This window comes from Nycticebus coucang, chromosome 19 (assembly GCF_027406575.1).
Source record: "Nycticebus coucang isolate mNycCou1 chromosome 19, mNycCou1.pri, whole genome shotgun sequence".
Taxonomy (NCBI): domain Eukaryota; kingdom Metazoa; phylum Chordata; class Mammalia; order Primates; family Lorisidae; genus Nycticebus; species Nycticebus coucang.
This window is the reverse complement of record NC_069798.1, coordinates 26,684,257-26,710,840: the sequence shown is the minus strand read 5'-3', so window position 1 is coordinate 26,710,840 and position 26,584 is coordinate 26,684,257. Positions and strand designations below refer to the sequence as shown.

Below are 26,584 nucleotides of genomic sequence, written 5' to 3'. Positions count from 1 at the left end.
AGAGGAAGGCACTAAACCTTTAGCTAAAATATTAACATCTATGGTGATTGGTGAGTGCCTATTTTAAAAACATGTACATTAATTATCACCTCAGAGCTTGACTTGTCATAATAAAAAGTGAGTAACTGGTTTAGTCTGGGCTGTGTTTTCTGTAACTATATATAAAGACAAACTAATTTCTTTCAACTAAGAAGATACTATTGGTTGTGAAAAGTTGCAGTGAAGAGAAAATTTGCTTATGATGAGAAGGAAAGACAACACATAGACATCAATTGCTCTGGGATATTAGGCTCAACTCAAAACAGAACGTAAATTTTCACCAAGTTGCCAAGAGATTTTCCTGTTTGAGGTTACGAAATCCCATGATAGGCTGCATGTCTTCAGAAGTGATATTTGAATTCTGATGTTTTCTTGAACAGGCAGGAGAAATCATTTTCTCTATTAAGAGTACAAAATCAGAAGCCCTTTTTTCACCAACATATTTTACAAAAACATTTGGTGAACATTTTCAGTAAGCAGAGGCATAGAACTCAAATGGTTCTTTCTCACACATTTTTGATGGCTTAATTAACTGAATCACTCCCTTCTCCTTGCTTCTATAACATGCCTCTGTTATAATTTTTATCTGTTTTGCTCATGTGTATCACTCACTTAGTTGCTCAATAAATACTTACTGGCATTGTCCTAGAGGTTGGGAACGTATAGATGAGTAAGATGTGGCTCTCCATTTGTTCATAATGTGTTGGAGATAAAGAGGCAGAGAAAGTTAATTTTAATACACACATTTTTACAAAGGAAAGCTCGTCTCATTTCCTCTTGTCTTATTTATCATTTATCTCTGGGCTATCATAGCACTTAGCACACAGCAAGCTCTTAATATACATTATTTAAATTAAATGGATACACAAGTGAAAAGAAACTTTCTGATTTACTATGTAAGATTTGTACTGGGAAACATAAAGTGAGTAAAATTATAATGATTGACTTTATGGCTCTTACTATTAGGTTGTGAAGTTATGTGAAGCCTTGAATTTTGAAATGATCACATACAGAATCACTCTTGTTTTGAGGATAGTGGACAGAAAGGACACCCCTTTTTCGGATCCAGCATCTCTTTGGGCTCCCCCAAAGTTAGCAAAACATCTGGGAAAAGAATGCATATCCCTGGGCCAGATGAGTTGCCGGGGGTTTCTCCAGAGAGAAAAGGGCCATTGCTGGGGTGTCTCCTTTATCCCGTTGCAATTCCAACTTCCACTTGTCCAAAGTGAAAGTCAGAGAGATGAGTGACATTAAGGATATACAATTTGTCTATAATTGTGAACATTCTCTAGAAAGTGCTTGCATTTTACCAGCATGTATGGAGTGTTTTTCACAAGAACAACATTTTGGTTACTAAAAGAGAATGTTCTATGGTCATCTTGAATTTAAGATGTACTAAGAAAAAAGTCACCAAGCCAAGTAAACATTGTTCTGAATGCTTGGCTTTGGCCATATAGGTAACAGAAGAAAAGAGAAGAACATTTGGTTTTAGGTACGTTTTCTTTCTTTCCTTTCCAGATACACAGGGTCTCAAACACGAACAATGCATTTTGTCAGTGCCCAGAGAAATGACTGTGTACTGGATCAGACATCTTGCATTAAACATCAGACTCATTTTTAAAATGCAGAAGGCAGAAGGATTTCAGCAGAGTTCCAATATCATTTTGTATCTGCACATTTGAAATAGTTCTGTGGTGCGGTGCACAGCGTCAGGGCCTTGGCCGTGGGAACGGTTGTTTACATGGCTCAGCAAGGTGTGATTCGTCAAATAGAGAGGAAAACACGAGGACTATGTCTCCTCGACGTAAGACAATGGGTTCATTGCTTTTGTTGGCTGTCACAGGATGGATTCCAATGCTATGATGTAAAACTTGTTAAGTCCATGTATTAATATTTCCTTCATGTACACTCTTTCAAATATGTCTAAATACTACAAACTGGAAAGATTAGAAATGTGCGCATAATAATAACTTACAATCAGCAGGATAAGTCTGGGAGGAAAATAAGTACATTAATTCTTATTAAAGAAATTGTAATAGAAAGCATGAATAGAGCTGAACTGAAATTGATTCTGTTCCTGGAACAAAACGATTTTTTCCAATTCACTTTATCTAGTATGGAGGTGTATGACCTACAAATTATTTAGCCTTCTGTTGTCACAGCTGTCTCATCTCCTCAACGTGCAGAATGATAACAACACGAAGCCAAATCATAAGATTGTTGGCATACAGTAAAGCTCAGTACATCGTAGCTATTATTACGATTATCGTATAATTAGAGATATATCTTGTATCATTAGAAAACTGGCATTAAGACTATAGCTTGGGACCCTTGAGGACATGCAAATGATTTTCCTTTTAATACTTATTGTTTTTCCACTATGACTCCTGAATGACTGAATATTATATGAAAGTGATATTTGCTAAAACTGGGCCACTGTCACATAATTTATTTTATGAAGAACTGTCCTACTATTACTGAATTGAAATGAGATTAAGTAAAGAAGAAAGTTGTTTGGAAGTAAGATGCAAGCAACAGAAGTTACGCTGAAGTGTTTTTTAAAAACAGCATCACCCATATTGGCAACTATGACCACCTGGCTTTTTTTCCGTGAAGCAGAAGTAGACCCCGAGGGTCTGAATCGAGATGCCTGGAGCTCGCTAGTTTTGATAATACAACTGGAGATTAGAAAAAGAATCAAAGAAATTAGTGTGACAAGAGCTAAGAAGATGGACCTTTGATATTTGTTGATTGATTCATTCTCGTGTTGGTCTCACAGGAGCTGGGCATATGAAGAAGAACAAGACACAGTCCTCCCCTGAAGTGACTCACGAGAAGCAGCCATACACACAGACAGCCGCCATAGGCCACAGTGGGATGTGGGGAGGGCAGTCAACTTGGCTGTGAGAGGCAAAGGGCTCCACAGGGTATCAGACCTCTCAAAAAGGCTGCCTCTTATAGACGGTGGAGAATTATGTTCATCTTGTAACTTTCTGCAATACTGTTTTTCTTGGGAATTATTTTTGATTTACTAGAAAATAATAACAGTAAAGGTTCTTAGAACACTTCAAAGAGATTTTTACCCCCCAGTGCAATATGAACAAGAGGTGAGAGAAAAAGGTGCTGCCAGGCTGTGAGTGGATTCTGGAGGAGGGAGCCTCAGATGGGAGGCATCCACGGCAAAGAAAGGAAGGTGGAGGCCAGTGCCTGGGGTGCACAGCAGGAAAGAGACCAGAGGAAGAGTCTGGCCCAAGTGCTCAATGTTTTCTAATGTACCTTCTTCCCTCTCAGCCCTGGCTCCCATCCTCAGCGACCTCTTTTTCCACCATTCCCAGGTGCACCCATCCACTTCCCTAGACATCCTAGAAAAAGTAGCTCTGGCCATGGAAAGATCTGCTAAGAAGTTGGTTGATAATCAGTCCCCGGGTGATTGATTCCCTCCTCCCTGGAATACAGCCATGTTTAGAAGGAAAGTCAGGAAGAACAAAAGTCTTCTAGATTTGAAGGACTATTTCTTCAATGACAGAATAGCCAGCATGGGCAAAGGCCATTGCTACCTCCTAATATTCTACAAATCATCCTGCATAGGTAGCAATGTACTTTATCTTCTAAGGGGATGACTTGGCCAAAGAGCAGAGAAACCTTTGCAACCAAAAAACTGATAATGGTCTATAATAAGCATCCTTGTATGAGAATTGAGATCCATATATATATATATATATATATTTTTTTTTTTTTTTTTGGATGGAAGGCAGTGCTATTAGTCTTTTGGGGGAATTGTGGTTGTGGAAAGGTGAGTCTGATTCCCAGGGATACATCTGAGTAAGCTAAGCTTTCATCTTCATTTCAGATTACTATTTTCTTGGCAGAGTCCAACTGGCTGCATTTTAAGTCCCCCCTAGAAAAATGACCAAGTTCCTTTGAATGCAATTTCTCATACTTCAAATTTCTGTACTGTCTCTTCCATTCTTTTTTTACTTCAACATCATTGAGTATCTTCTCTCTTCTTTTTAACATTTACCTCTTTAGAGTCCAAGTTCTTATGACATCTCTAATTTTTATTTTGAATTGTTCCCTTTTTATGAATATGTCCATTTAAAATACAGCAAGTGGGAGAAAATCCCCTCAATGTTTTAATGATTCTATAATAGCAACAGCACATCTTTGTTTTACCAGTACCAGACTCGTTCACATCTGCCAAAATACAGAAGCTACTCTTCAACACTTGGGCTCTGTCATGGGACAGGTGGCAGGAAGTGACATCAGTTTTCCATACTGGATCTCATTTGGATAAATGGAAGTTTACTATAATAAGAAATAGAGTAGAACATTCATTTTATTCTTACATTTCCAGTTAGTTGTACTTCCTGACGGCTTACATATCCAAAATTCCATGCCATCAGATGGAAAATTCGAGTGTCAGTAGGACTGCCTATGCTTATCTGCTATGGCAAAGGAGAGAAAGCACAGCTGAAGACTGGGATTTCTTTGTGGATGTGTTTATAAATCCACTACAGTAAAATTATTGAAACTAGACGTAAGGGGCCTTCCTAAATGTAACAAGAACAGACACCACATAAACATTTCTTCTGAACTTCTATGTGAATGGTTTCTCATCTTAGGATAGTCCTTAAACATAGCATTCACTGGTCTTGAAATGACTCAGCTATACAGGATGGACATAAATTTCATGTGCAATTTAAACAGGAAACTAATTTACTATTAATTAGTAAACTAATTTAAATAGTAAACTAATTTACTACTTGTTAAATAGTAAACTAATTTCAGTTGCACATGAAATTTATGTCCACGCTACATTATCAGTAGCTATTTAAAGAACATTTATTTCTCTATGTATAGACACAATCTACCCAATATTTATAAACAAAAGTGAAAAATCTAAGTCTGTTAGTGAGAGTCCTACATATTTCGGAAAATACCCTCTTCCTTATTGCTAATCTGGTCCCGTTTGTGTATTTATGGAGTGGGTGTAAATTCGTCTTTAGCTTTGATTCCTTGTGAACCCTCTAGCAATATTCTAGGATTTAGTGGAAATTACATTTCCCATTGTTATACTGCTAACAGACAAGGCCGCTGACGTCTTTATTGGCAAGTCTGGAAGCTTGTGAAGGGGCCAGGATGGAAATGCCGTTGCAGAAACTCCACAGCCTGAGTCCATGCTGCTGCCTGTCATGTGGAAACAGCCCCCCTCACGTGCCCAGCTGCCTGGTTACCATGGCAACCGGGCCAGAGCTGTGCCCCTATTTCTGAAGTCTCACAGTCAAAACAAGGAGTTTACCAATCTGGACTGTCCATTTTAAAACTGTTTATTTCAACTTGAAAATTTATCAAAATATAAACATCATGGAGACAACGTCCACTCATAAAAATGAACAGGAATAATATCGTTGACCCTCCAGGTTGCAAAGTGACAGCTGGTGACTTTTGTGAGTTGCACAATAACATTAGCTTGACTGGAACATTTCCAGTGTTGGGGCAAATACTCCCAGGCCCTGGCCAGGTCACTAGACTAAGCAAAATCTTCTGAGAATGTTAAAATATGATTCCTGAAAGGTCAGGTTAGTAATTTTCCTTTTTAATATTCAAAACAAGTAGTGAAATTAGAAAGGGTGATTCTCAGTCCAGACTAGAGGGTATTGGCAAAAGCCCTTTTGAGATTTTATGCCGATAATGTAATTTAGGGGAGATTTTACATTTTATGAGTCTGCCACACACACCTTGGAAAAGACTTAAGTATTCGTAGCTGAATACTTAAGTCCCCACTTGACCCCTAATAAGCTGTGAAGACACTGCACAGGAGACAATCTCTTTGTGTTTCAGTTCCTTCACCTGTAAAATGAGAGATTGGGTGACGTTTTCAGATCTCAGCCAGCTCTGAAATTCTCTGATTCTATGAGGGGAAATTATAAACGATGAAGCTGAGTTTCCACTGGGGCCGTGGACAGCATCCTATTGTTCTGTGGTGGTGCGCTATTCACCAGTCTATTTAACACCAGTCATGGTCACTTTGACTAGGCTGGTCCAGAAACCCTTTTCAATTTCTTTCCTATTTGCTCTAGGGCCTTGTTAGGACATCTCAGAAACACTGTCTTAAATAATTTGCAAAGAAGCAAGTTAAAAACATTCTCCCACTTCACACTTCATTAAATTGCTCCACAGGCAACACGCTGGAGCATGCATAGCTTCTAGGAAGGGTGGGATGAGTTAAATAAAGGTCAGCACAGAAAATTCAATTGTCTTCCAATTCCTCTGGCACTGTCTTACTCTCCAGTCTTTTCCACAGCATTTAAAATTTATATTCAACACACAGAGACTTTACAGTGACATCAACATCTGATGAAGAAAAATGTGACTGTTACTCTAGGAAATTCTTTGGGGAAAAGACTGAGAAGTAGGAGAGGACATGGAAACCACGCACACAGAGGGGAACAGACATTCAGAGAGAGCTTACGGATCAAAGGCTGCAAGCAGGAAGTTGAGCAGGAGGCTGATGGACTGCTCCACATGGATTTGGTGAGTGGTAGGCATCCGTTTGTTGAGCTGGTAAAAAATGGTGGAGAGCACAGCCTCCAAGCGGGCCACGTTGAGCTCTATGTTTGGGTCCAGGTTGTTGAGGGCATTCTCCCGCAAGGCCTCTATGACATTCCAAATGTCCACCAGGTGCACTACGATTAAAGCAGAGTTAACACATCAGGCCAAAGTGCATGGAAGGCAAACACTACTTTACGTGTCCATCTGCCCTGTTGGTCTAGGCTCCTCACCTGCATTCAGCTATCACAGGGTTGACATAAATAAGCAAACATAATGGTGCAATATACAGACTACAACATAGACGAGGCTGCAGTATGTAATAGCCAGCAAATGGCTTACTGAACACCATTGCAGGTAGGTTATCTACTACCAGTTGTTTCCATTCTTCACGATGACCCTTGAAGTATGGTCATAATCCCCTCCCTGGTGAATGGCACCCTACCCACATCCCCTCACCCAGCTGGAATCTAGATTTCATTGCCCCATGCTATCAGTGACCAAGTCCCACGGACTCTGTGTCTGCCAAATATCACTTTAATCCTGCCATTTTCATGGACACTCATTGCCTGCACTGATTCTGTCACCCAGGGCTGTCACCATTATTCCTCACTGGTTGACTGAGTCAGTTCTTTCTGTCTTTCTTCTTTTCCCACTCCAATTCTTTCTGAACTGTAAAGCTGACATGCCACTCATACGCTGCTTCAAGTTCATTAATAACTTCCCATTAATGTGAAATCCAGGCATGGGGTGCACAGTTTCTTTCTTTTGGGGTCTGGCCTCTGCTTACTCTTCATCTGATCATCCATCAGACCTTGCCGTTAACACCACTTCCTCAAGGATATGTCCCTGGCCCCACCTCCAGGGGCTGTACTCCTCCTGTGTATCTCCTCAGAAGGCTGTTCTTCCCCATCACCATCTGCCATGGCACTCTTGTGTGGACCAGTTGCTTGTTTCCCCCTTCCTGCTCTGCATTGTATGCGACACAGAAGAGACTGTGTCTGTCGCACCCACCACCATATAAATCACAGAAGCTTAATAAATATCTTTTGACTAAATGAGTGAGTCATATAGAAATGACTAAACAGTGAGACAGGGTTTTCTAAGGATGCATTTGATTTTTAAAGAAGCAATAGGGCACAGCTCTGAAGAATCATAAGGTATTGGTTTGAATCCTACATATACAGGTGGCCAAGTTACTTAACCTTACTGAGTCTTCACCTCAAACAAATAGGAGTGGAAATAGCATCTACCCTGAGATGATTCCTATGAGAGTCAAATGAGAGAAGGCCTGTAAAGCACTTGGAATAGGGCCTGTCACATGGGAAGTAATAATTGTTCATATCTAGAAATCATATGAACGTTATTAAGATAAAGATGGCCCCTGTCTGTGTCCCCACACATTCCAAGTATTAAAGTAAGGAAAAATAAAATACAAATTCTGGTTAACTGGGAGAATGGATAATTTAAAGCAATTTAAAGAAAGCTGGTTTTTATCATGATGTGCAAGACACGGGTAGGGCAGGGGCCTCAGTGGCAACATCCAACACAGATGTGGTTCCTGCCTCAGGGATCTAAGAGTCAGGTGGGGACACAAATGTGATCCACACACTCACACAAAAACAGATGATCCGAAACGATGACATACTGCGACACACAGGTTGCTAGGCATAAATGGGATTACGATGTCGTCATGATAAGGCAGGAATACAAGATAAGGCTGGAGGAGTAATGCAGCCACAATGAGGATTTGCTTTTCATGCTGAGCATGAAGACATGGTTTTTAAGTAGGAGAGTGACCAGATCAGAAGTGCAGCTTAAAAACACCATTTCTGCCTTGAAGGGAAGAAAGAAATGAAGATAGACAGATGTGCAGTGGGAAGTAGCTGGAGCTTATTGTTTTAGGCCAAGGATGTTTGCACGGGGGCCAGAAGTGTGCAGAAGAAACTGTAATCAAGCATATAGTTTACTTCTATTCCAGGGGTGGAATAGTGGAAAGGTTTAGGATTTCGCATTCACAAAAATTGGGGGGGAGGGGTTCATGCCTGGCTCCACTAATTACTGTAAAACCAAGCAAGTTATTTAACTTCTATAAATTTTCTTATTCTTTTTTTTTTTTTATGAATGAGGAGACTAATGCCATCCAGAGAGAATTGTAGAGAGGTTAAAAGAGAAAATATATTTACAAGTGCTGACCATAGAGCCTACCACACACTAGGTACTCAATAATTGATAGAGATTTGTGTTAAAATAACACAATATACAGATACACAATCTCTTCTGTGTCATTTTATATTAATATACTTGGTAGACCCTCTGATCTAAAGCCATCCTACATCATTTATTGTTAATTTATAAGATGAATCTAAAAACTAAGTTTTAGCTGAGTCTCCCAAATTCAACAAATTAATCAACCCATAATTTTGATCATATATTGTGTGTGAAAAGTTAGTGGAGTTTAAATTGATTTTACCATATTGTATAATTAGAAACATGGTGAGTAAGGCTCCGTTCTTAAAGCTTCTTTGGACACTTCATTTCCTTGTCACCGCATTGGGAAGTGCGGTCACAGTGGGAAGGGTACAGGAAGCTGGACAGCAGCTTTGTTCTGTTACTGGCTATCCCTGTGGCTTTAGGCAAATCACTTCCCTTCCTTAAGTTTCAGCTTCCTCATCTGTAAAATGAGGACAACTATGGCTCCTCCATTATGTGGTTATTTTCGGGCTCAAATAAGATAATTCACGTAAAGCATTTCACATAGAGCCTAGGACATAAGAAGCATTCAATATAAATTAATTATTATTATTGAGAAACAAGTATAATAAGACTTTCACTTATTTAACTGGGAAAGATAAGAAATGTGAAGTTGATATTCAGGAAAGAAGTTAGTAAGAAGTCTGTTTTAAAAATCTGACAGTTGTATAAATGTGTTGCTTACTGTTGTGCTGGTAAGTCATTTTAGAAATAGACTTTTAGGTTGTGCAATAATAATTATCAACCACTAGATGGCACTGTGCATATTTTATTACTCTAGCTATCAAGCTTCAACTGTCCACCACAGAGGACCTGCTAACCAGGCACAGAAGACTGGAAGGGAGGTTCCCTGGTCCATACAACTGCAAGCATTTTATATTAATATACTTGGTAAGACAATAGTTTGTGTAATGAAATTTCTTAGTTATTTGGCCATATCAACAATAAACAAAATGTATTCTTAAACTAACATTTAGTATTTCACAGAATCTCAAAAGTGATGGTGTTGACTCAGGTGTTAATTATTAATACCAAAGAGTTACTTTTCACAAATAAATGGAAATAGTTAAAGCTTCAATAGTTTTCCATAAATCTAGGCAGTCCCAGGTAGAAAGTGCTAGGTTGGTGTGGTGGCCGAAAGAACTGCAAATGGGTAGACAAGAATTTGTTGATTTCCAGAAATGCTTATCTATTTGCTGATGTCTTAGGCTTTTTAAATAGATGATGGAGCCCTTAGTTCATAGTCGGAGATAAATTAAATCCAGATATTCCTGGGGAAAATGACAACATGACAAACCCAGTTATACTTAGATGGAATTAACTGATGTCATATACTTCATGGGAAATAGTAGAATCATATAAGTAGGGTAATATATGGGGCAGAGGGCACTGGAAGGACAGGAATATCAAAAGACAACTTTAGGATTCAGTCTATTTCATGACTTAGTCCAGGGCCAGCCTTTCCTGGACCCCAGAGACGAGGTCCAGGCTGTAAAATGGGGTTGGGTGACACTGCTACTGCTGGCCCAGGATCCCACTTGGAGTAGCAAAGCACAGGCTTCTGAGAAACACAGCATCTCAGTCCCCACCCCAGACCTAGAGAATTAGAAACTCCACTTTGTGGTTTGCATTTACATTTAAGTGCAAGAAACACTGCTTGAAGTCAGTTGTTGTCAGTCTTTTGGCCTAAAGACAAACCGAGCCTGGTACGTCCTAATAGGCTGTGAGATGTGTGGCAAGAAGCTGATTACTATCAATTAATATGCAGTTTCAGAATGATTTATAGAATTATGTGCATGCATATTTTTTAGAAAGATTTGAGGTCTACATCTATAAGGAGGTCACTTATTGCATTCTGATGTGCTGTCCTAATTAGGAGAAAAGGGAATTGCAGTTGGGCTGGGAATTGAATATTATTTGTTGATATGATATGCCTTTGGGAATATACATATATCCTCTAGCACATGGACTCTGTGTGTGTGTGTGTCTGTCCATGTGCACCCACTTGCCTTCTACACTTGAAGTGAGGGTGACTGGGGTTGAGGTTTTGTCCATGACTTGTTTTCTCTTCTGTGAAACATGCAGGTAAACACAGGAAGAGTTCTGTCATTGACTTAGCCATCAAATTCCATTGCAACAAAGGCATATTGTTTCTCCTGAAAATTCAACCACTTCTCCCCTCCCTAGATTGAAATTCCCTGACCTTCACTGCAGTACTCCCAGCATAAATTTTCTATTATAGCCACACTCTTCAGAGCAGGAGAATTAAGTTCAGGGAATATTTCTGATTGGTTGACATGCCGGGTTGGAAGCGCCAAATTGTTGTCCTTCACATAGCAGATTCTTAAATATGTTTGCTGGCTTGTAGAAAAGTTAATTATGGAGATTCATTCTTTTAGCTATCCAACGAAGTTCTGATGTTCTTAGAACTCAAAGACAAATTCACATAAAAGGATTGTCTTTTTTGCTGTGACAACTCTCAGAAATTTCATTCTTAAAGTAGACTTTAGGTAGAAATGCTTTTATGGAGCGTCTCAGATGGGTTAGACATCACAGGGGTGTGAGGAGGAGGGGAGAGGAATGGGGTCCCTTGTGAGTGTCAGGAATGCCTCCTTATCAGACTCATTACCCTAAACTGCTACTCGCCTTCTTCCCCAGCCCTACTGGTGGGACAGCACTTTGCTGAGTTCTATTAGAGTGTACAGACAGGCAAGGACTCTACACAGAACTTATATATGGTGGAGACAGAGGTATTAGGCGAGTAAGTGCATTGGGCATGTAACAATAATACATTTTTTCTTTTCAATTAAAAAAATTTAATTGACACAAACTATGATAACCAACATATTCAAGGCATACAATGTAATGATCTGCTGTTTGTAAATAAATTTATCTTTTTCTCTTATAGAGAAAAAATGGGCTGATAGATAGTAAACTTCCTTCATTTCTACAGTATGAATAATAATATTCACCTTTCTTATTGTGTAGGTGTCCTGAGGAACAGTGAAAATTTACATGGGAAAACAGTAAAATATAAAGCATTATGTACACTTTAGGGATCATTCTTACTTTTGAGAGAAATGTGAAGAGGAATTAAAATGTACAGTCATATTCAGGTATAATTATGAAACTTTTCACCTTACAAATAATTTTTTCAGTTCTTTGCTCTATTCTGTCAGTTAGGAAGCTACCTGTCCCTTCATACAAAGTTCATTCTATAACTTCAGGTTTGTTTTACTCCTTATGGAAAATCCATGAGAGACTGGATCAAAGTGATGACCAGTTTAGTTCAATTTCAGGTCAAATACCTATCCTGAGATTCAGTGAACCTCAGCTCATGAGAAAAAAAGAAGAATTCTTCAGTGTGTTACTACTTACCATCCATTCATCACTCACACACGGGTGTAACATATGGAGAAAGATGGCCATATGCTTACACATACAGAGCTGGGAAACGGTGCAAGAAGCTAGATTCCATAATTGTTTCAAAAGAAATTAAATCCAAACAGTAATGTTTAAGGATCTACAAAGCATTACGGTTGATGCTAGTGATTTAATGAAATTTGAGAGCTTAACCATAAAAGAGATTGTATTCCCATGGGGAAAAGACACACTCAGATGACCTAACTGAAGATCAGCACAAGATTCTACTGCTTCACAAGTTCACATTCACGGTGCAGATTGTAAAAGTGCTCAGGAGTTCAAATCACAGGCATGTCACTATAGGGTGGAGACTTTGGAAAGGTTTTGAGGAGGGTGTTAGGCTCAAGTTGATTCCTAAAACACAGCAGGAAGTGTACAGATGGAGATGAGGAAGGAAGAACATTCTGGAAAGGAGAGGATGCAGAGACCAGTGGCGCAGAGCAGTGGATGAAGACGGGGTGTTCAGATGTACTGAGCTGATAGGGTCAGAGGAGTTCATATTGGGCCTTACAGAAAAGCAGGGTCCATAACTAAAGCAATCTTGTCTATTGCCCCTTATGTAACACTGTTCTAATTTTTCAATGAGCAAACCTCTCTATTTTTATTTTTATTTATTTTTACATTTTATTAATAATTTTCATCTTATAAAGTTGCAGGCTTAGTGACTTCTATGTGAGCTAATTCAGATCCCCATCTAGAACCAACAATGTGGTGGTGAAAACAAAGGCTGCTCTTTAGAGTCATGGGTGGCTCTCAAATTATGATGTCTGATTCCCTGTCTTGGGTGTGTCCAGGGCATCCCCAGGTTTTAGCAGGTCCTTAGGTGACTTTGATGGACAATGAAGTTTGAGAACCACTGCTACGGAGTGTGCCTTAAAGGATGTTCTTGACAAGAGATGCTCATTTTGATTCAGAGCAATTTATTTATTTATTTATTTATTTTTTTTGTGTGTGTGTGATTTTTGGCCGGGGCTGGATTTGAACCCACCACCTCCGGCATATGGGACCGGGGCCCTACTCCTTGAGCCACAGGCGCCGCCCATCAGAGCAATTTATTTTAAAGAAATCATAAAAATTCTGGGAACATTGTGGTCAAGAAAGCCAGGTGCCAATTAGACAGTTGTTAAGATTTTCTTAAATTAATAATTTATATCTATGCCCTTATTCAAGTCTCTTATCATGACAAAATAGTGTTTACAAATCCGTTAGGCAGGAAGAACTCAAGTAAATGCTATACTTTGCCAGGTCAACAAATGTATTTTGATGTGATTACATTGAAGACATTAGCATCACTCATATTAACCAAACCCTGAGATCACAAGGAAAATATTAACAAAAGTGAAATATTCAGATTTGTTTTCCATTAGTGAGCATAAACCTTTATAAAATGTGAACACAGCGACACCTGAGTGGCTCACCCATTTTTTTGAAGCTTCCAATCTCAACCTCTCCCTTGCTCCCCGCTATGCTTTTATTACCAAGGTGGTTTTCTCTTTGGTAAGGATCTTTGGAAAGAAGCATCATAACCTTCAAAGATAACATTTTACTTTTACTTTAATTTTCTGGTTAAGACGTTGTAATGAGGCTTCAAGAATAGGTGTACAATGCATTTTTTGGTGTAAAATCAAATTGAATACCATGGCAGTCTTCAGAGGCCCTGGCAATACATCTATTGCCTACCAGGAAAAAAGGATTTGGTGTTCTTTAAATTGTGTTTGGAGACCCACATCATTATTCAAAATGAGGTATAATAATTGTTGGCTCCATAGCTGTCATCCCGTAAATTAAATTTAACTAAATCAATTGAATAAGCATCTATTAAGCCTATTATTTTCCAAGATTATAAAAATAGTAAGAGAAGGTAAATGGAAAGAAAGATCTGAGCGATAACTAATTTCTCCTTGTCAGTGTTTAACTTTGTTCAGAATATATTTAATAACTTGAGAAGCAACAGGCTCTTTTTTTTTGCAAGAGGCTCTTACACCTTATCTCCCTTGTGGGTGGTGATTTTACATGGGACTTCTAGACTTCACTGAGTAACTTTTTATTGATTTCTCTAATGTAGTCTTCCACTCTACATTCTAGTGCCCTAATTTAGGTTTTTACTGCTTTTTACTGACAGCAAGCCTCCCACTCATTTCTAGTTTCTGTCCTTTTGTGTCTACCCTAAGAAATGCTACAAGGCTCCGCTGTGGTCATGCATTCTCCACTGGGTATGGAGTAAAACCCAACATGCTAACCATGAAAACCCATGTTTGGACTTGAGTCTACAAATCTGTCATCTCATTCTCACTGCTCTCCAGCTTCTTCCAAGAGTCCTGTACTCCAGCCACCTGCACCTGTGCAGTTCCAGCCTGTGCCCTAGGCTTTCTTCTGTGAGTCTTTACTCAGCCTGCTGCCAGCATCAGGCACGGCCTTCAGTCACCATCCCTCAAGGTGGACCACACACGCCACGTCCTCTAGGAAGCCCACTCCGATGTTCTCAGATGCGATTACTGTCCTCGTTCCCATCTCTGTTAGACTATCTGTGACACTCTGCATTTCCCAGTTATTGATGGACAAGTTCTTCCAGCATTTTTAAGAATGGTCCATAATTGGACTTTAGGGGAGAGAACAATTGCTGAAATTATGAGCTTAATTTTGTGTTTAAGTTCATGTATATTTTGGGGGAGATGAGGCCATGGCTTTCATTAGTTTACCTACATAGGGAGTAAGCTTAAACCACAGCAGTCCCTGGCAGCATCGTAAGGATGTGGGCTATGGCTTGCTGGTCTTTGTATTCCTTGTAGCTCCTTGTACAATACCTGTTCAAACAGGGTGCCCAGTAATGGGAGGGGAAGGCAGTAAAGCGCCTGCTGCATCCCAGGCACTACGTACGTATAACTCCTAGGAGACTTCCTTCCGCCTCAGTATTCTAAGGAAGCTCCATTAGCTTACTGAGCCTGGCTTCCTCCAAGGCTTTTCTTATTTCTTATGTAGTGACTTGAGCTACGGCAGAGTCCTAGATGCCATAGAGCGCATTCCGCAAGCAAGAGTGTGTGCAGGGCTGGCAGCCAGGAGGGACTGTCTTCAGCTTCTTTACAGCTTTTGATCTCACCAACCCTGCATCATGTGCTCCACGGCCAATGTAAACAGGAAAAGACAAAGCACACTGGGCATTGAGAAGAGTGGCTAAGCGGCCACTGGCTGTGAAGTGTGACTTTCTCTGCACCCGCCCTGCAGTGCACAGAACACTGCCTGGGAATGGGGGTGGCATTAGGGATGAACGTCTCTAGGTAGTTGATCAGCAGAGCAGGGCATGCTATTTACAGGTATCTTGAGTGAGCTATCCACAAAAAAACCTAGTATAAAGAATATAAGGGGTGTATCTTATGTTAAAAATATCACAATTTCAAAATTACTAAAAGATTAAATTTCAAATGTTCCTGCGACAAAAAAATGATTAGCATGTGAGGTGACATATATGTTAATTACCTTTTTTAACACTTGTGCAATATATAACTATATCATAATATCACATTGCATCCAATAAGCATATACTGCTTTTTTAATTGATACACTTTGTTACCCTCAGTAGAGTGCTGTGGCATCACAGCTCACAGCAACCTCAAACTGTGAGCTCAAGTGATTCTCTTGCCTCAGCCTTCCTAGTAGCTGAGACTACAGGCACCCACCACAACGCCTGGGTATGTTTTTTTGTTTAGCAGGGCTGGGCCGGGTTTGATCCCACCAGCCCTGGAGCATGTGGCTGGTGCCCTAACCACCAAACTACGGGTGCCCAATCAACAACATATACTGCTATTGTTAGTCAATTAAAAATAAAAATTTAAGAAGTCAGTGGAAAACAGTGATGAGGAACCTTGAGTAGTGGAAGTCAAAGTATGCAGTGGGTGATAACTGCAGACCCATCTTATGCACCTTACAAGTCTCCTTGGACACACCTCTTTCTCTAGCTCCTGCCCTAGTAACTAGTATCACACAGAATTTACCCAGGCTCTGGACCTTCCACCCGGCAGCAGGTGGCCTCAGCCTGTCGCCGCAGACTCTGACGTCTCTGCATGAACACCTGGGATCTACCTGCACTCCCACGGGTGTGAGCCAGAAGCACAGGGGCGGCTCCTGTAGACCACCCTTGACCAATGCAGGACAGAGCAGCGGGATTAGAGCCTCTTCCTTTCATCCCTGAGGGACAGTTATGGGTGCACTTGCTCAGAACTATTGTACCATCTGCTTTTCTTCCTTGCATTGTCTCACTGAGACGCCTCCACGCAAGCCTTGTCCTGGGGCCTCCTTTCTGGGAACACACACACCGTCTCCTCCTGGTGGAAGCCTCCCAGAGCAATAAATGAGAATAGGATGATTATGACCATGTTTAAAGGAGATTCTGATTCTGTTCAGTTATATAAATTTTCCTCAACGTATCCCTCTCTGCAATGTAATTATCACTGTCTTATTTAGCAGTGTGTAAACTGAAAAATAAAATTCATCACTCTTGATTGCATTGATGAAAGTGTATTATTTCTCTGGGAAAGTAAGCTGTTTAGGGCTTGAGCCTTAGTGTCAGTTTCACAGCAGGCTAGTGGCCCATAGCTTGTGTCAGTTTGTTCCAGTGTTTTTTGGTGACAAAGCTTGACTGATGTTGTAAACGGTGACTTTGTTTAGCATGACACTTGGCTAATATTGGGAACGTAGAAGTTGGCTCTTTGGCTCGATGCCTGTAGCTCAGTGGTTAGGGAACCGGCCACATACACTGGGGCGGGAGGTTTTGAACCCAGCCTGGGCCTGCTGAACAACAATGACAACAACAACAAAAAAATAGCCAGGTGTTGTGGTGGGCACCTGTAGTCCCAGCTACTTTGGAGGCCAAGGCAAGAGAATCGCTTACGCCCAAGAGTTTGAGGTTGCTGTCAGCTGTGACGCCACGGCACTCTACCAAGGGTGACATAGTGAGACTCTGTCTCAAAAAAAAGAAGTTGGGCTTTCTAATTATATGACCTTATCCGGTGTTTATTCAGGGGAAGCCACTTAATATCTCTTGTGCTCTGCTCTCCTCACCTGGAACAGACAGAACTTTATAATTCCTGACAGACAAGGCTATGAAGCAGAAGCTCCAGCCTGGGACTGTCAATGGGTAAAAATAGCTGTGGACAGCTTATTTCAATATGCTATAGATATACACCTTTTAAGAAAACCATCATAGTTATAAGCAACTTTATTTTTTCCTTCCGAAAATGGCAGTTGGCTCAGGAAACTGAGAGGCCAGATATCAGTTTATACAACCACGTTTTACAGGATACCTGCTATTTGATAGTCATAGATCAGAAGCACTGTAACAAGTAGAATATGTTCATTAGTTTCCAAATTTGAGGTTATTCAATTACTAACTTTGCACATTGAGCAATATTACTATCTAGGATAACCTATATTAATGGGAAGATCTCTTAAACAGCACTTTTCTTCTTAATAATGCTCTGTTAAATCTTTTCTCTTTTAAATGCAAATGAGAATGTTACGAACTGACATTATCTGATTGACAGACATCTAAGCTATCCTGTGGATTAATTGTTATTTTGAAGGGGGGAACTTTAAACGCAGAAGAAAGGAAGAAACTTTAGCAGGCATTCTAGGCTTATAACGTTCTTGCTACTTCTGAACATTCTGAACATGCTCAAGTAAATTGTACAGACCAAGCAAAGATTTTGGAAAGGGACTGGGGAATCAGAGTAATAGAAAAGAAAAAGTAAGTAAAAAGTGGGTTTAGGTCCAAGAAAAAATTAGGTAAGTTATCGAATTGTGACCTCTAGAATGGAAACGGTATACATAGCAGGTTTCCTATGATCATCTACAAGCTGCTGGAGGTGAAGTTCCAGGTCTGAGTCATCTACCTGACGCTCGAAGCAATCAGTAAGATGTCTAGCACAGAGTCATTACTCCGTAGACACCATATGAACCCATCTGCACGAGTAAGGATTAAATGCACGCTGTGTGTTAGAAACTGTTAAAGATGTATACAGAGATAAAGCACAAGTCTTAAGGTCCTGACTTTTTTTCCTTAGAGTACTCCCTTCTATCTGAAGTTACCATGTGACTTGCTAGAATGCAAGCTGTGTGAGGGCAGGTATTTTTTTCTGTTTTATTCACTGCCATATGGAACACCTGGCACATGGAGGAAAATCCATATACATATTTGCTGAATTTTTCTTTAAAAATATTTTCCCATTAGAATATAGCTTTTATTTTACAACAGTAGACATGGAGAGATGGGATTGTTTTTTAAAAAAGAATTTTCTTTTTAAAAAAATTAATTGGGAGTACCACGGGTATCACTTAATCATGTGCTTGACTTTCAGGCACTTTGGTCTATACCCCAGAGTTCAGTCTATTTTGTGGCCATCACTGGAAAGAAAAATGGCTGGGACAACATTTTCAGGGCATTAAAAAATTCGTAGGGACAGAGTTTTTGTTCAGGATGATGAAAAAGAGTTGGAAATTGTGGTCTCCCTCACCTCTGCTCCTTCATGAGAGGGACCCACTTGCAAATCTCTTTGGACGTGCTCTCAACTTTCTCTTTGTTCTTCCTAAATAAAATTTCTCTTTGTTAAAAAAAAGTGTTGGAAATTGATAGTGATGATTCAACAAGAGGGTGAATGTATTTAATGACACTGAACTATACTTATAACATGGTTAAAATGGTAAATTTTATGTACATTTTAACACATTTTTTAAAGAAGAGTCAAATACATTTAGGTAGAGAAAATATAAAACCACATATGCCAAAATAAGAATAAAGCGGAGATGGTCATCGCCACTTTATTAACTTCAGACAGTGAAAAATGTAATTGTCTTTTTAAAAAAAAATCTTTATTTGAATATATTAGCTATTGCTTTTTGGATAGTAAAGTGGCTTGTTTTATGTTTTTAGGGTTTAATGTCTCATCCCCCTCTATCTTCTGTACTAACTTCTATGTGGCAAGCTTCAGAATGATGCCCTTAGTTTTAGTTAGATTTTGAAGCTTTCAAATAACTGAGGGAAATGAAAGCTCAATTTGTTGCAAGACCCCCTCCCCCGTGAAACCTCACAAATCTATCGGGCTTTCTTTCAAGGGGTTTTGTCACACGGTCTTCTATGTGTGAAGAACAGGTTCAATAGGTGGCTTCTCACAGCTGCTGCAGTTCCCTCACCAACATGGGGAGGAGGGTTAAGTTTTTGAGAATATTTATGGCAAGAAAATTCAAAGTTGAGATCTTCTGGAAGGACAAGAGAGTTAGGAGTAAATGTAGAGGTTTATAAATATTTTCTACTTCTGAAATACAACATTAATGACAACACATTAAGTAGACTATCAGTGGAGCTTCATTCATTTTAAATTAATTGGTATTGAACCATGCAGTCTCTGACATCATTTGCTTCTTGAAGAGCTTCTTCCCCAGTGGCCTTAGGAAGTTCATTCATTATTAGGCAGCCTTAAAGACATATGGAGACTTTATCTCTTTCATGTTTACATAGATGGAGCTGGAACATATTCTTCTTAGCAAAGTATCTCAAGAATGGAAGAAAAAGTATCCAATGTATCAGCCCTACTATGAAACCAATTTGTAGCTTTCATATGAAAGCTATAATCCAATTATAGCCCAAGAATATAGGGAAAGGGGACAGGGATGGGAGGGGAGGGGGGAAGATGGGTGGAAGGAAGGTAATTGGTGGGACCACACCTACGGTGCACCTTACAAGGATACATGTGAAATTTACTAAATGTAGAATATAAATGTCTTAGCACAATAACTAAGAAAATGCCATGAAGGCTATGTTAACCAGTTTGATGAAAATATTTCAAATTATATATAAAACCAGCACATTGCACCCCATGATTGCATTAATGTACACAGCTATGATTTAATAAAAGAAAAGAAGTTCATTCATTTATTCAGTAAGTATTTTATAAACATTTACTGTCTTTCATGTACAAGGGATACATCAGTCAGGACATATGCTGATCTTTGCTTTTAAGAAGCCTTCCTTTGACTTGGAGAAGATGTAATAAACATAACTAAGGAACTTATACAGCACAGATTATATCAGAAAGTAGTGAGTACTTTAGGGAAAACAAGAACAGCAAGATGAGGGAGATGAGGGACCTGGAGTATTAAATGGGGCTGCCTCACAGAGAAGATGACAATGAGCAAAGGCTGAGAGTCAGGGAGGAGGTCAGCCACATGGTTTTCAGCTGGAGGGAGCAGCCATGGCTAAGGCCCTACACAGTCACACGCCCGACACACTCCTGGCGCAGTAAGGAGGCCAAACATGGGTGGAACAGAGTGACCCGGCAGGACAGTGGGGAAAGGCCAGAGCAAACACAAGGCTGGCTCAGGTGGGCCAACTGAGCCATGTTCAGGACTGTGCTTTTACCAACAGGGAACTGGAGAGAAACTGCAGTGTTTTAAGCAGAGGAATGGCAAGATCTGATTCAGGTTAAAAGTCTGTTTGTTAATTTCCTTTACTTTGTGGAAGAAAATACTTGCCCTAAAATGGGTTATTTTTCCATCTGGCTTCTCAGTGTCAGCAGGATGCTTTGGGGACTGGTTATTGGAACTGTTGACTGGCCCCTGTTTCCGCCTCCTGGTCCAGATCCTGCCTTTGGGTCCTTCCTTTCTTCCTAGGGATGACAAGGGACTTGGAGGTTGGCCTGGGAAAGCATTCAGTAAACAACACCAAACCTCATCAGCTGTGCAAAATAGAGTTTTCACCCCCATCTGCTAAACCTACAGGGTCACTGGTCTTAGTCCTGCTCTGAATTTTGTACCCAAGTCTCTCATATTGGAGCGTTCTTTCTCATGACGTCACTGGAGTGCAGGTCCGCCATGCATAGTGCTTTTTTATGTATGGTGGGCTGGGGGGTCTTAGTTCTCTATTGCTATGTAACAAATAACCACAGACTCAGAAGCTTAAAGTAATATCTTTTTATTACCCCACAGTCCTGAAGGCAAGAAGTTTAGCAGGGTATGACTGGGCTCTCTGCTATGAGAGCCCAAGGATCAAATCGAAGTGTTGACTGAGCTGAGTTTGCATGTAGAGGCTCTGGGGAGGGAAATGTTTCCAAGACTGTTCTTTTTTTTGAGACAGAGTCTTACTATGCCACCTGTGTTGTCACAGCTCACAGCAACCTCAAACTCTTGGGTGTAAGTAATTCTCTTGCCTCAGCCTCCCAAGTAGCTGGGACTACAGGTGCCCACCACAATGCCTGGCTATTTTTTTGTTGCAGTTGTCATTGTTGTGGCCAACACAACATAACCACTGTGCTACGGGCTATTCTTATTGTTAGCAGAATTCAGTTCCTTGTGAGTTTTGGACAGTGGTCCCTGTTTCCTTGCTAGGGACGAGCCTGGCATCTCTGGATATCCAGAGGTTGAGCATGTGGCCCCTCCATCTTCCAACCAGCAGTGGTGTATTGAGTTTATCTTCTGCTGCCAGCCAGAGAAACCTTTCTGCTTTTAAAGGGTTCATGTGATTTGGTCAAGCCCGTCCATATGATCTCTCCTTTTAAGGTCAACTATACAATAACGTAATCTAATCACAAGTGGACAGTCCATTAAATTCACAGATCTCTTAGGCAACATTGAAAAATTTTATTTTTATGGGGGCAAGACATGATTGCAAGAGGGACTTTACCTAATAATTGCAATCAGTTTAACCTGGCTTATTGTACCCTCAATGAATCCCCAACAATAAAAAAAAAAATTATTTTTAGTATATTATACTCACTTATTGGTGATTAGAGATAAAGAGAGCTAGAAGTTGGTCATACAAAAGTGGAAGATTTATCCAAGGAATCCTTTTAAAAGTGGGATTGCTCTTTCAGTGAGTGGTGCCAACATCCATCAGGTTACCCAAGTCATAAACCCGGGGGTCGTCTTTGACCTCTTATCCAACAACCCAAACTGAATCAGTCGTGAAGTCTCACCAGTTACACTTTCTACATATCTCTCAGATTCATCCCCATCATTCTGTGCTGGTTAGAAAAACCTCCAAAACACCTTTACCTGGATTACAGTCAAAATGCCTCCCAAGATCTAAAATAAGAAAACAGTTAAAGGGAAGAAGCAGCTTTCTTTAAATTCGTATCAGAATCATCAGCATTTTCAAATCATAACTTTTCTTTATCAGAAGTTTGCTCTGATTAAGGGGAAACAATTTTGTTATCAGTCTGGGGTGCCCCGAGAGGAGCAGCTCTTCTGTTGTCATATTACGCAGGCATCTTTAATGGGTTTGTTTATGTTCTGTTGCCACAGAGAATTTTTAGGAACATTGCATTCTAGCACAATGCATGTTCTTCATTCGGAACAAGTGTCTAGAATGATTCAACATGAGGAATGAAAATATGTATCAAAAACATTTGCAACATTAGAAACAAAGACAATTGTGCTCCAAGGGTTAGTCATCTGCCCCTTACTAATATTTCCCTAACTATGAATGTTCTTGTTCTTCCTTCTGACCCCTTGACTAGGGAGAGTCCTTTAATCTTTCCCTTTTAAACATACTTCTGTTTTTGGTCCTATTTCTTTTGCCTGAATTTTTAATTTTAATTTTTATTTATTTATTTTACTTTAAGCTGTATTTTTACATCCAAGAGAGAAATAGAAACTCTGTGTTCTTGCACAGGGTGGTGGGCAGAATCCTTTTCCCTGTCACTCCCCCGTCCACCCCCACCCTTGTTCCTGGCCCATGGTGTCACATACTTTCTCCCAGTTATTCAAACACAAATCCAGGTGCTGCATAAGAAATTACGACCTCAAATTAGTAGACCTTAAAATACGGAGATCATTTGACTGGGCCTGATAACAATACATGAGTCCGTTCAGAGCAAAGAGATTCCTCCAGCTGGTCATAGAAGGGAAAATCAGGGAGACAACATGTGAGCTGGCTGGAAGAAGATGCAAATGTCCACGCTCTAAGCAGCCTACAGAGGCCACGTGGCAAGGAAGGAATAAAGATGGCTCTAGGAACTGAGGGTAGTCTTCAGCTGACGGCCCAAAAGAAAACACAACCTCAACAAAACAAAACAAAAACAGAACCTCAGCTCGGAGCCTGTAGCTCAGCAGCTAGGGCACCAGCCACATACAACGGGGCTGGCAGGTTCGAACCCTGCCTGGGCCAGCCAAACAACAATGACAACTACAACAAAAAAATAGCCAGGCGTAGTGGCAGGTGCTTGTAGTCCCAGCTACTCTGGAGGCTGAGGCAAGAGAATCACTTAAGCTCAAGAGTTTGAGGTTGCCGTGAGCTATGATGCCACAGCACTCTACTGAGGGCGACATAGTGAGACTCTGTCTCAAAAAACAAACAAACCAAAAAAAAAAGGAACCTCAATCCTACAACCACGAGAAGACGAATTTGTCCAACAACTGGCCTCAGATGATGACCATGGACCCAACCAGCACTTTGGTTTCAACCCATCTTAAGTCTGAGCTGAGAATCTAGCCACGCATCTGTTGGATTCCTGAACTACAAAGAAACTCCCCCAAACAAAAAAACAACAAAACCCGTGAGATAGTAAGTTTGTGGTGTTTTAAGCTGCTAACTTGCTGGTAATTTGTTACCTAACATTAGAAAACTGACACAGGCAGCCACAACTCCCTATGTGCAAAAATGAACCAGAGAGGGAGAATCCACTGGTATAGCGGATTGAATGAAAATGAGCGGTATATTTGAATTTAGTACTAGTAACTATTTCAGAGGTACTTGTGCTGCATAAGACTAGTGTCCTTCCATTCACCTGGAGGGTGACAAATGAATTTAGTGGAACATATCTGTTCATTCACAGAGTATTAATTCAGGACCTACTGGTTATATGGCACTCACTTGGATTAATTTTGCAGTGACAGAGGAAGATTTAGGTCAGTGGTTCTCAACCTTCCTCAAGCTGCGGCCCTTTAATACAGTTCCTGTTGGTTGCAACCCACAGGTTGAGAACTGCTGATTTAGGTAAATAGATAACTGCATTCTTTGGCTCACGGGAAATCTTGAAAGAAGTTTAAAGACAACACAGGGAAAGCATGTGTTCTAAGTTAAATTATATCTGGATGAAGAGTGCTTTGAAAAAATACATCATTTACTAGAGAAATAATATTTTTATAAAGGTTCTCTGATAGCCCAGATACAGTTATAGACCTTTGTCTCCTCTTCCTCTTGCAAATAAAATTTTAGTTGATGTAATGAACAGAAAGAAAATCTAGGCTGTCACCAACAGGACTAAAAAATGACACAATATTTAGCTGTGAGTGTGGGATTGAGTATCCTCTTGTCTCCTGGGGTTTTGTTCCTACCATTAAATGGCAAAGATGAGCTATTTCTGATTATCTCTCAGGCTGCCTTTTTTTGCTCATGAACTTCAGGTTGCATTTTCTGGAAGATCTGCTAGCATCACAGGGTCTCTGGATCATTAGCTGTATCAATGCTGACCAAAGAAATAATGTTGTGGTAGAAAAGTGATTCGTCTAAAATAAGGGCCGGCATATTGCCATTTCACACGTGCTTATAAAATGGCTTAAGGATATTAATTTTTGTGGGAAGTTAACAAAGAAATCTAGAAGCTAAAGAAAGGGTGGTTGATCAGACAGGAGGAACTGGAATATTATTTGTATTCTCCACTTTGTTCCATTCCTCCTTGAAAATAAAATAACAAACTTGGTGTCCCTAAGTTTTAAGAAACATGTATTCTTTGATTCTGTTGAGGAATGTGCTAGTTACGTCACAGGGAAGGCGGGTATGAGAGGGTAAAAGATGAATGGGAAGAAGAAGTGATTTGGAACATAGATCCCACAGAGAAAAGTTGAAGGAATGCCAAGTCCTTTGCCTGAAAGAAGAGAAGGACTTCTTACAACTCTTATGTCAGAGCTGGGATTGGTGAGTGTTTTTTGTGGACTAAGAGATGTAATGATCAAGGATATTATGTCAGTACAATTATAACAAGAGAAAAAACAATTTCCATGACGTTTTTCCTGATGACATTAAATATATAATAATTGAGTACAGTCTTTAAAAATGCTGGCTTACCAAAGAGAAGATTGTAATTCTTTTTTGGAGTATACATTTTGCTTAATCGAGGTTCCGAGTTAGACTTTCCTATTAACAATGTGGTCACAAATGTTCATCTCTAAAAACTATTCTTGGTTTATGGTCTAAGCAGGTGCTGGGCCTCACTCAATCCATGGGCCATGGTTTTCGGGTCTCCTGTTTTGGATCCGTTTATGCCTCTGGGAAATGGTTATTGTCAGCATCAATTAAATCAAAGGAATTAAATCAAAGAAAATGATCATAAATGTCAGCGACAGGAACCAATGTCATATATTAGAAACCGGAACCACCGTCAGCACTGGCTGTGGGGAATTCATTAACATTTATGATCTCTGATTTTTCTTTGGCAGTTTTTTGCCGAGGCTGGGTTTGAACCTGCCATCTCGGGTACATGGGACTGGCGCCCAACTCCTTGAGCCACAGGCACCACCCTATGATGTCTGAATTTACATTAAAAAGAAATCTCCTAAAAACCCATACACTCCATGCTGTATCCAGACAATATTTTTTCTAGATGATGATTTTACGAGTGCCAGTTTTTATCTTTTTTCCCCCTCCAGGTTTGTAAACTTAGTTTTCTTAATACCCAAATTAAATTTCACCTCTAAGTAAAGTCTGGGCCTGAAAGTGAATAACCTCTTCTAAGATCCATTTGATTTCTATGAAGTAAATGCCCTCACCAGACACTGAATCTACCGGGGCATTAATGGCTGGACTTCCAGAACTATAGAAATACAAGTTGTTTACAAGCCACTCAGTTTGGGATATTTTGTTATAGCAGCCCAAACATACTAGAATGTAATAAGGCGCTTTCCAATAAAACAGTGCACTTACAAATACATTACCTAGATTTAAAAGTTTCTTTTATTGAGAAGTAAAACTCCATCATAAGGTACCATCATTAAGCATGGGTGAGACTAAAATGTCCTTCCTCAAGATAGGGAGTTGTATTTGATGCTGAATCAGGTTGTGTTATATAAACACCACTGCTTCTGGCTGGTTAGCTTCCTAAAAGGAAGAATTCAGCTTTCATTCCGATAAGCCAAGATCAATTGTGTAAGCATTTTACGAGCACTTCTGAGCACCACAACTGTTATATTTATTGGTAGGAAGGAAAACTCAGCAAAACATATAGTACTTGCATTTAACGTTCTAATCAAGGTGGAAACAATTTTGAAAAGAAGCAAAGCATTCAAAATATGTTTGCTTTTCTTCCTTGAACTTTAACTGCATTCAGTTTATATAAAA

The 26,584-nt window shown here is 39.9% G+C and overlaps 1 protein-coding gene across 28 annotated transcripts in view; it reads right to left on the bottom strand.

Annotated features, from left to right (window-relative positions):
- The window catches only part of DTNA (dystrobrevin alpha), a 383,284-nt gene that overhangs the window by 95,070 nt on the left and 261,630 nt on the right, over window positions 1–26,584 (bottom strand). For all 28 annotated transcript variants that reach the window (XM_053571194.1, XM_053571212.1, XM_053571216.1 and 25 more), the window contains one exon: window positions 6,512–6,725. In XM_053571194.1, the coding sequence (XP_053427169.1) occupies window positions 6,512–6,725 (214 nt within the window). The remainder of the gene's footprint in view (window positions 1–6,511; window positions 6,726–26,584) is intronic.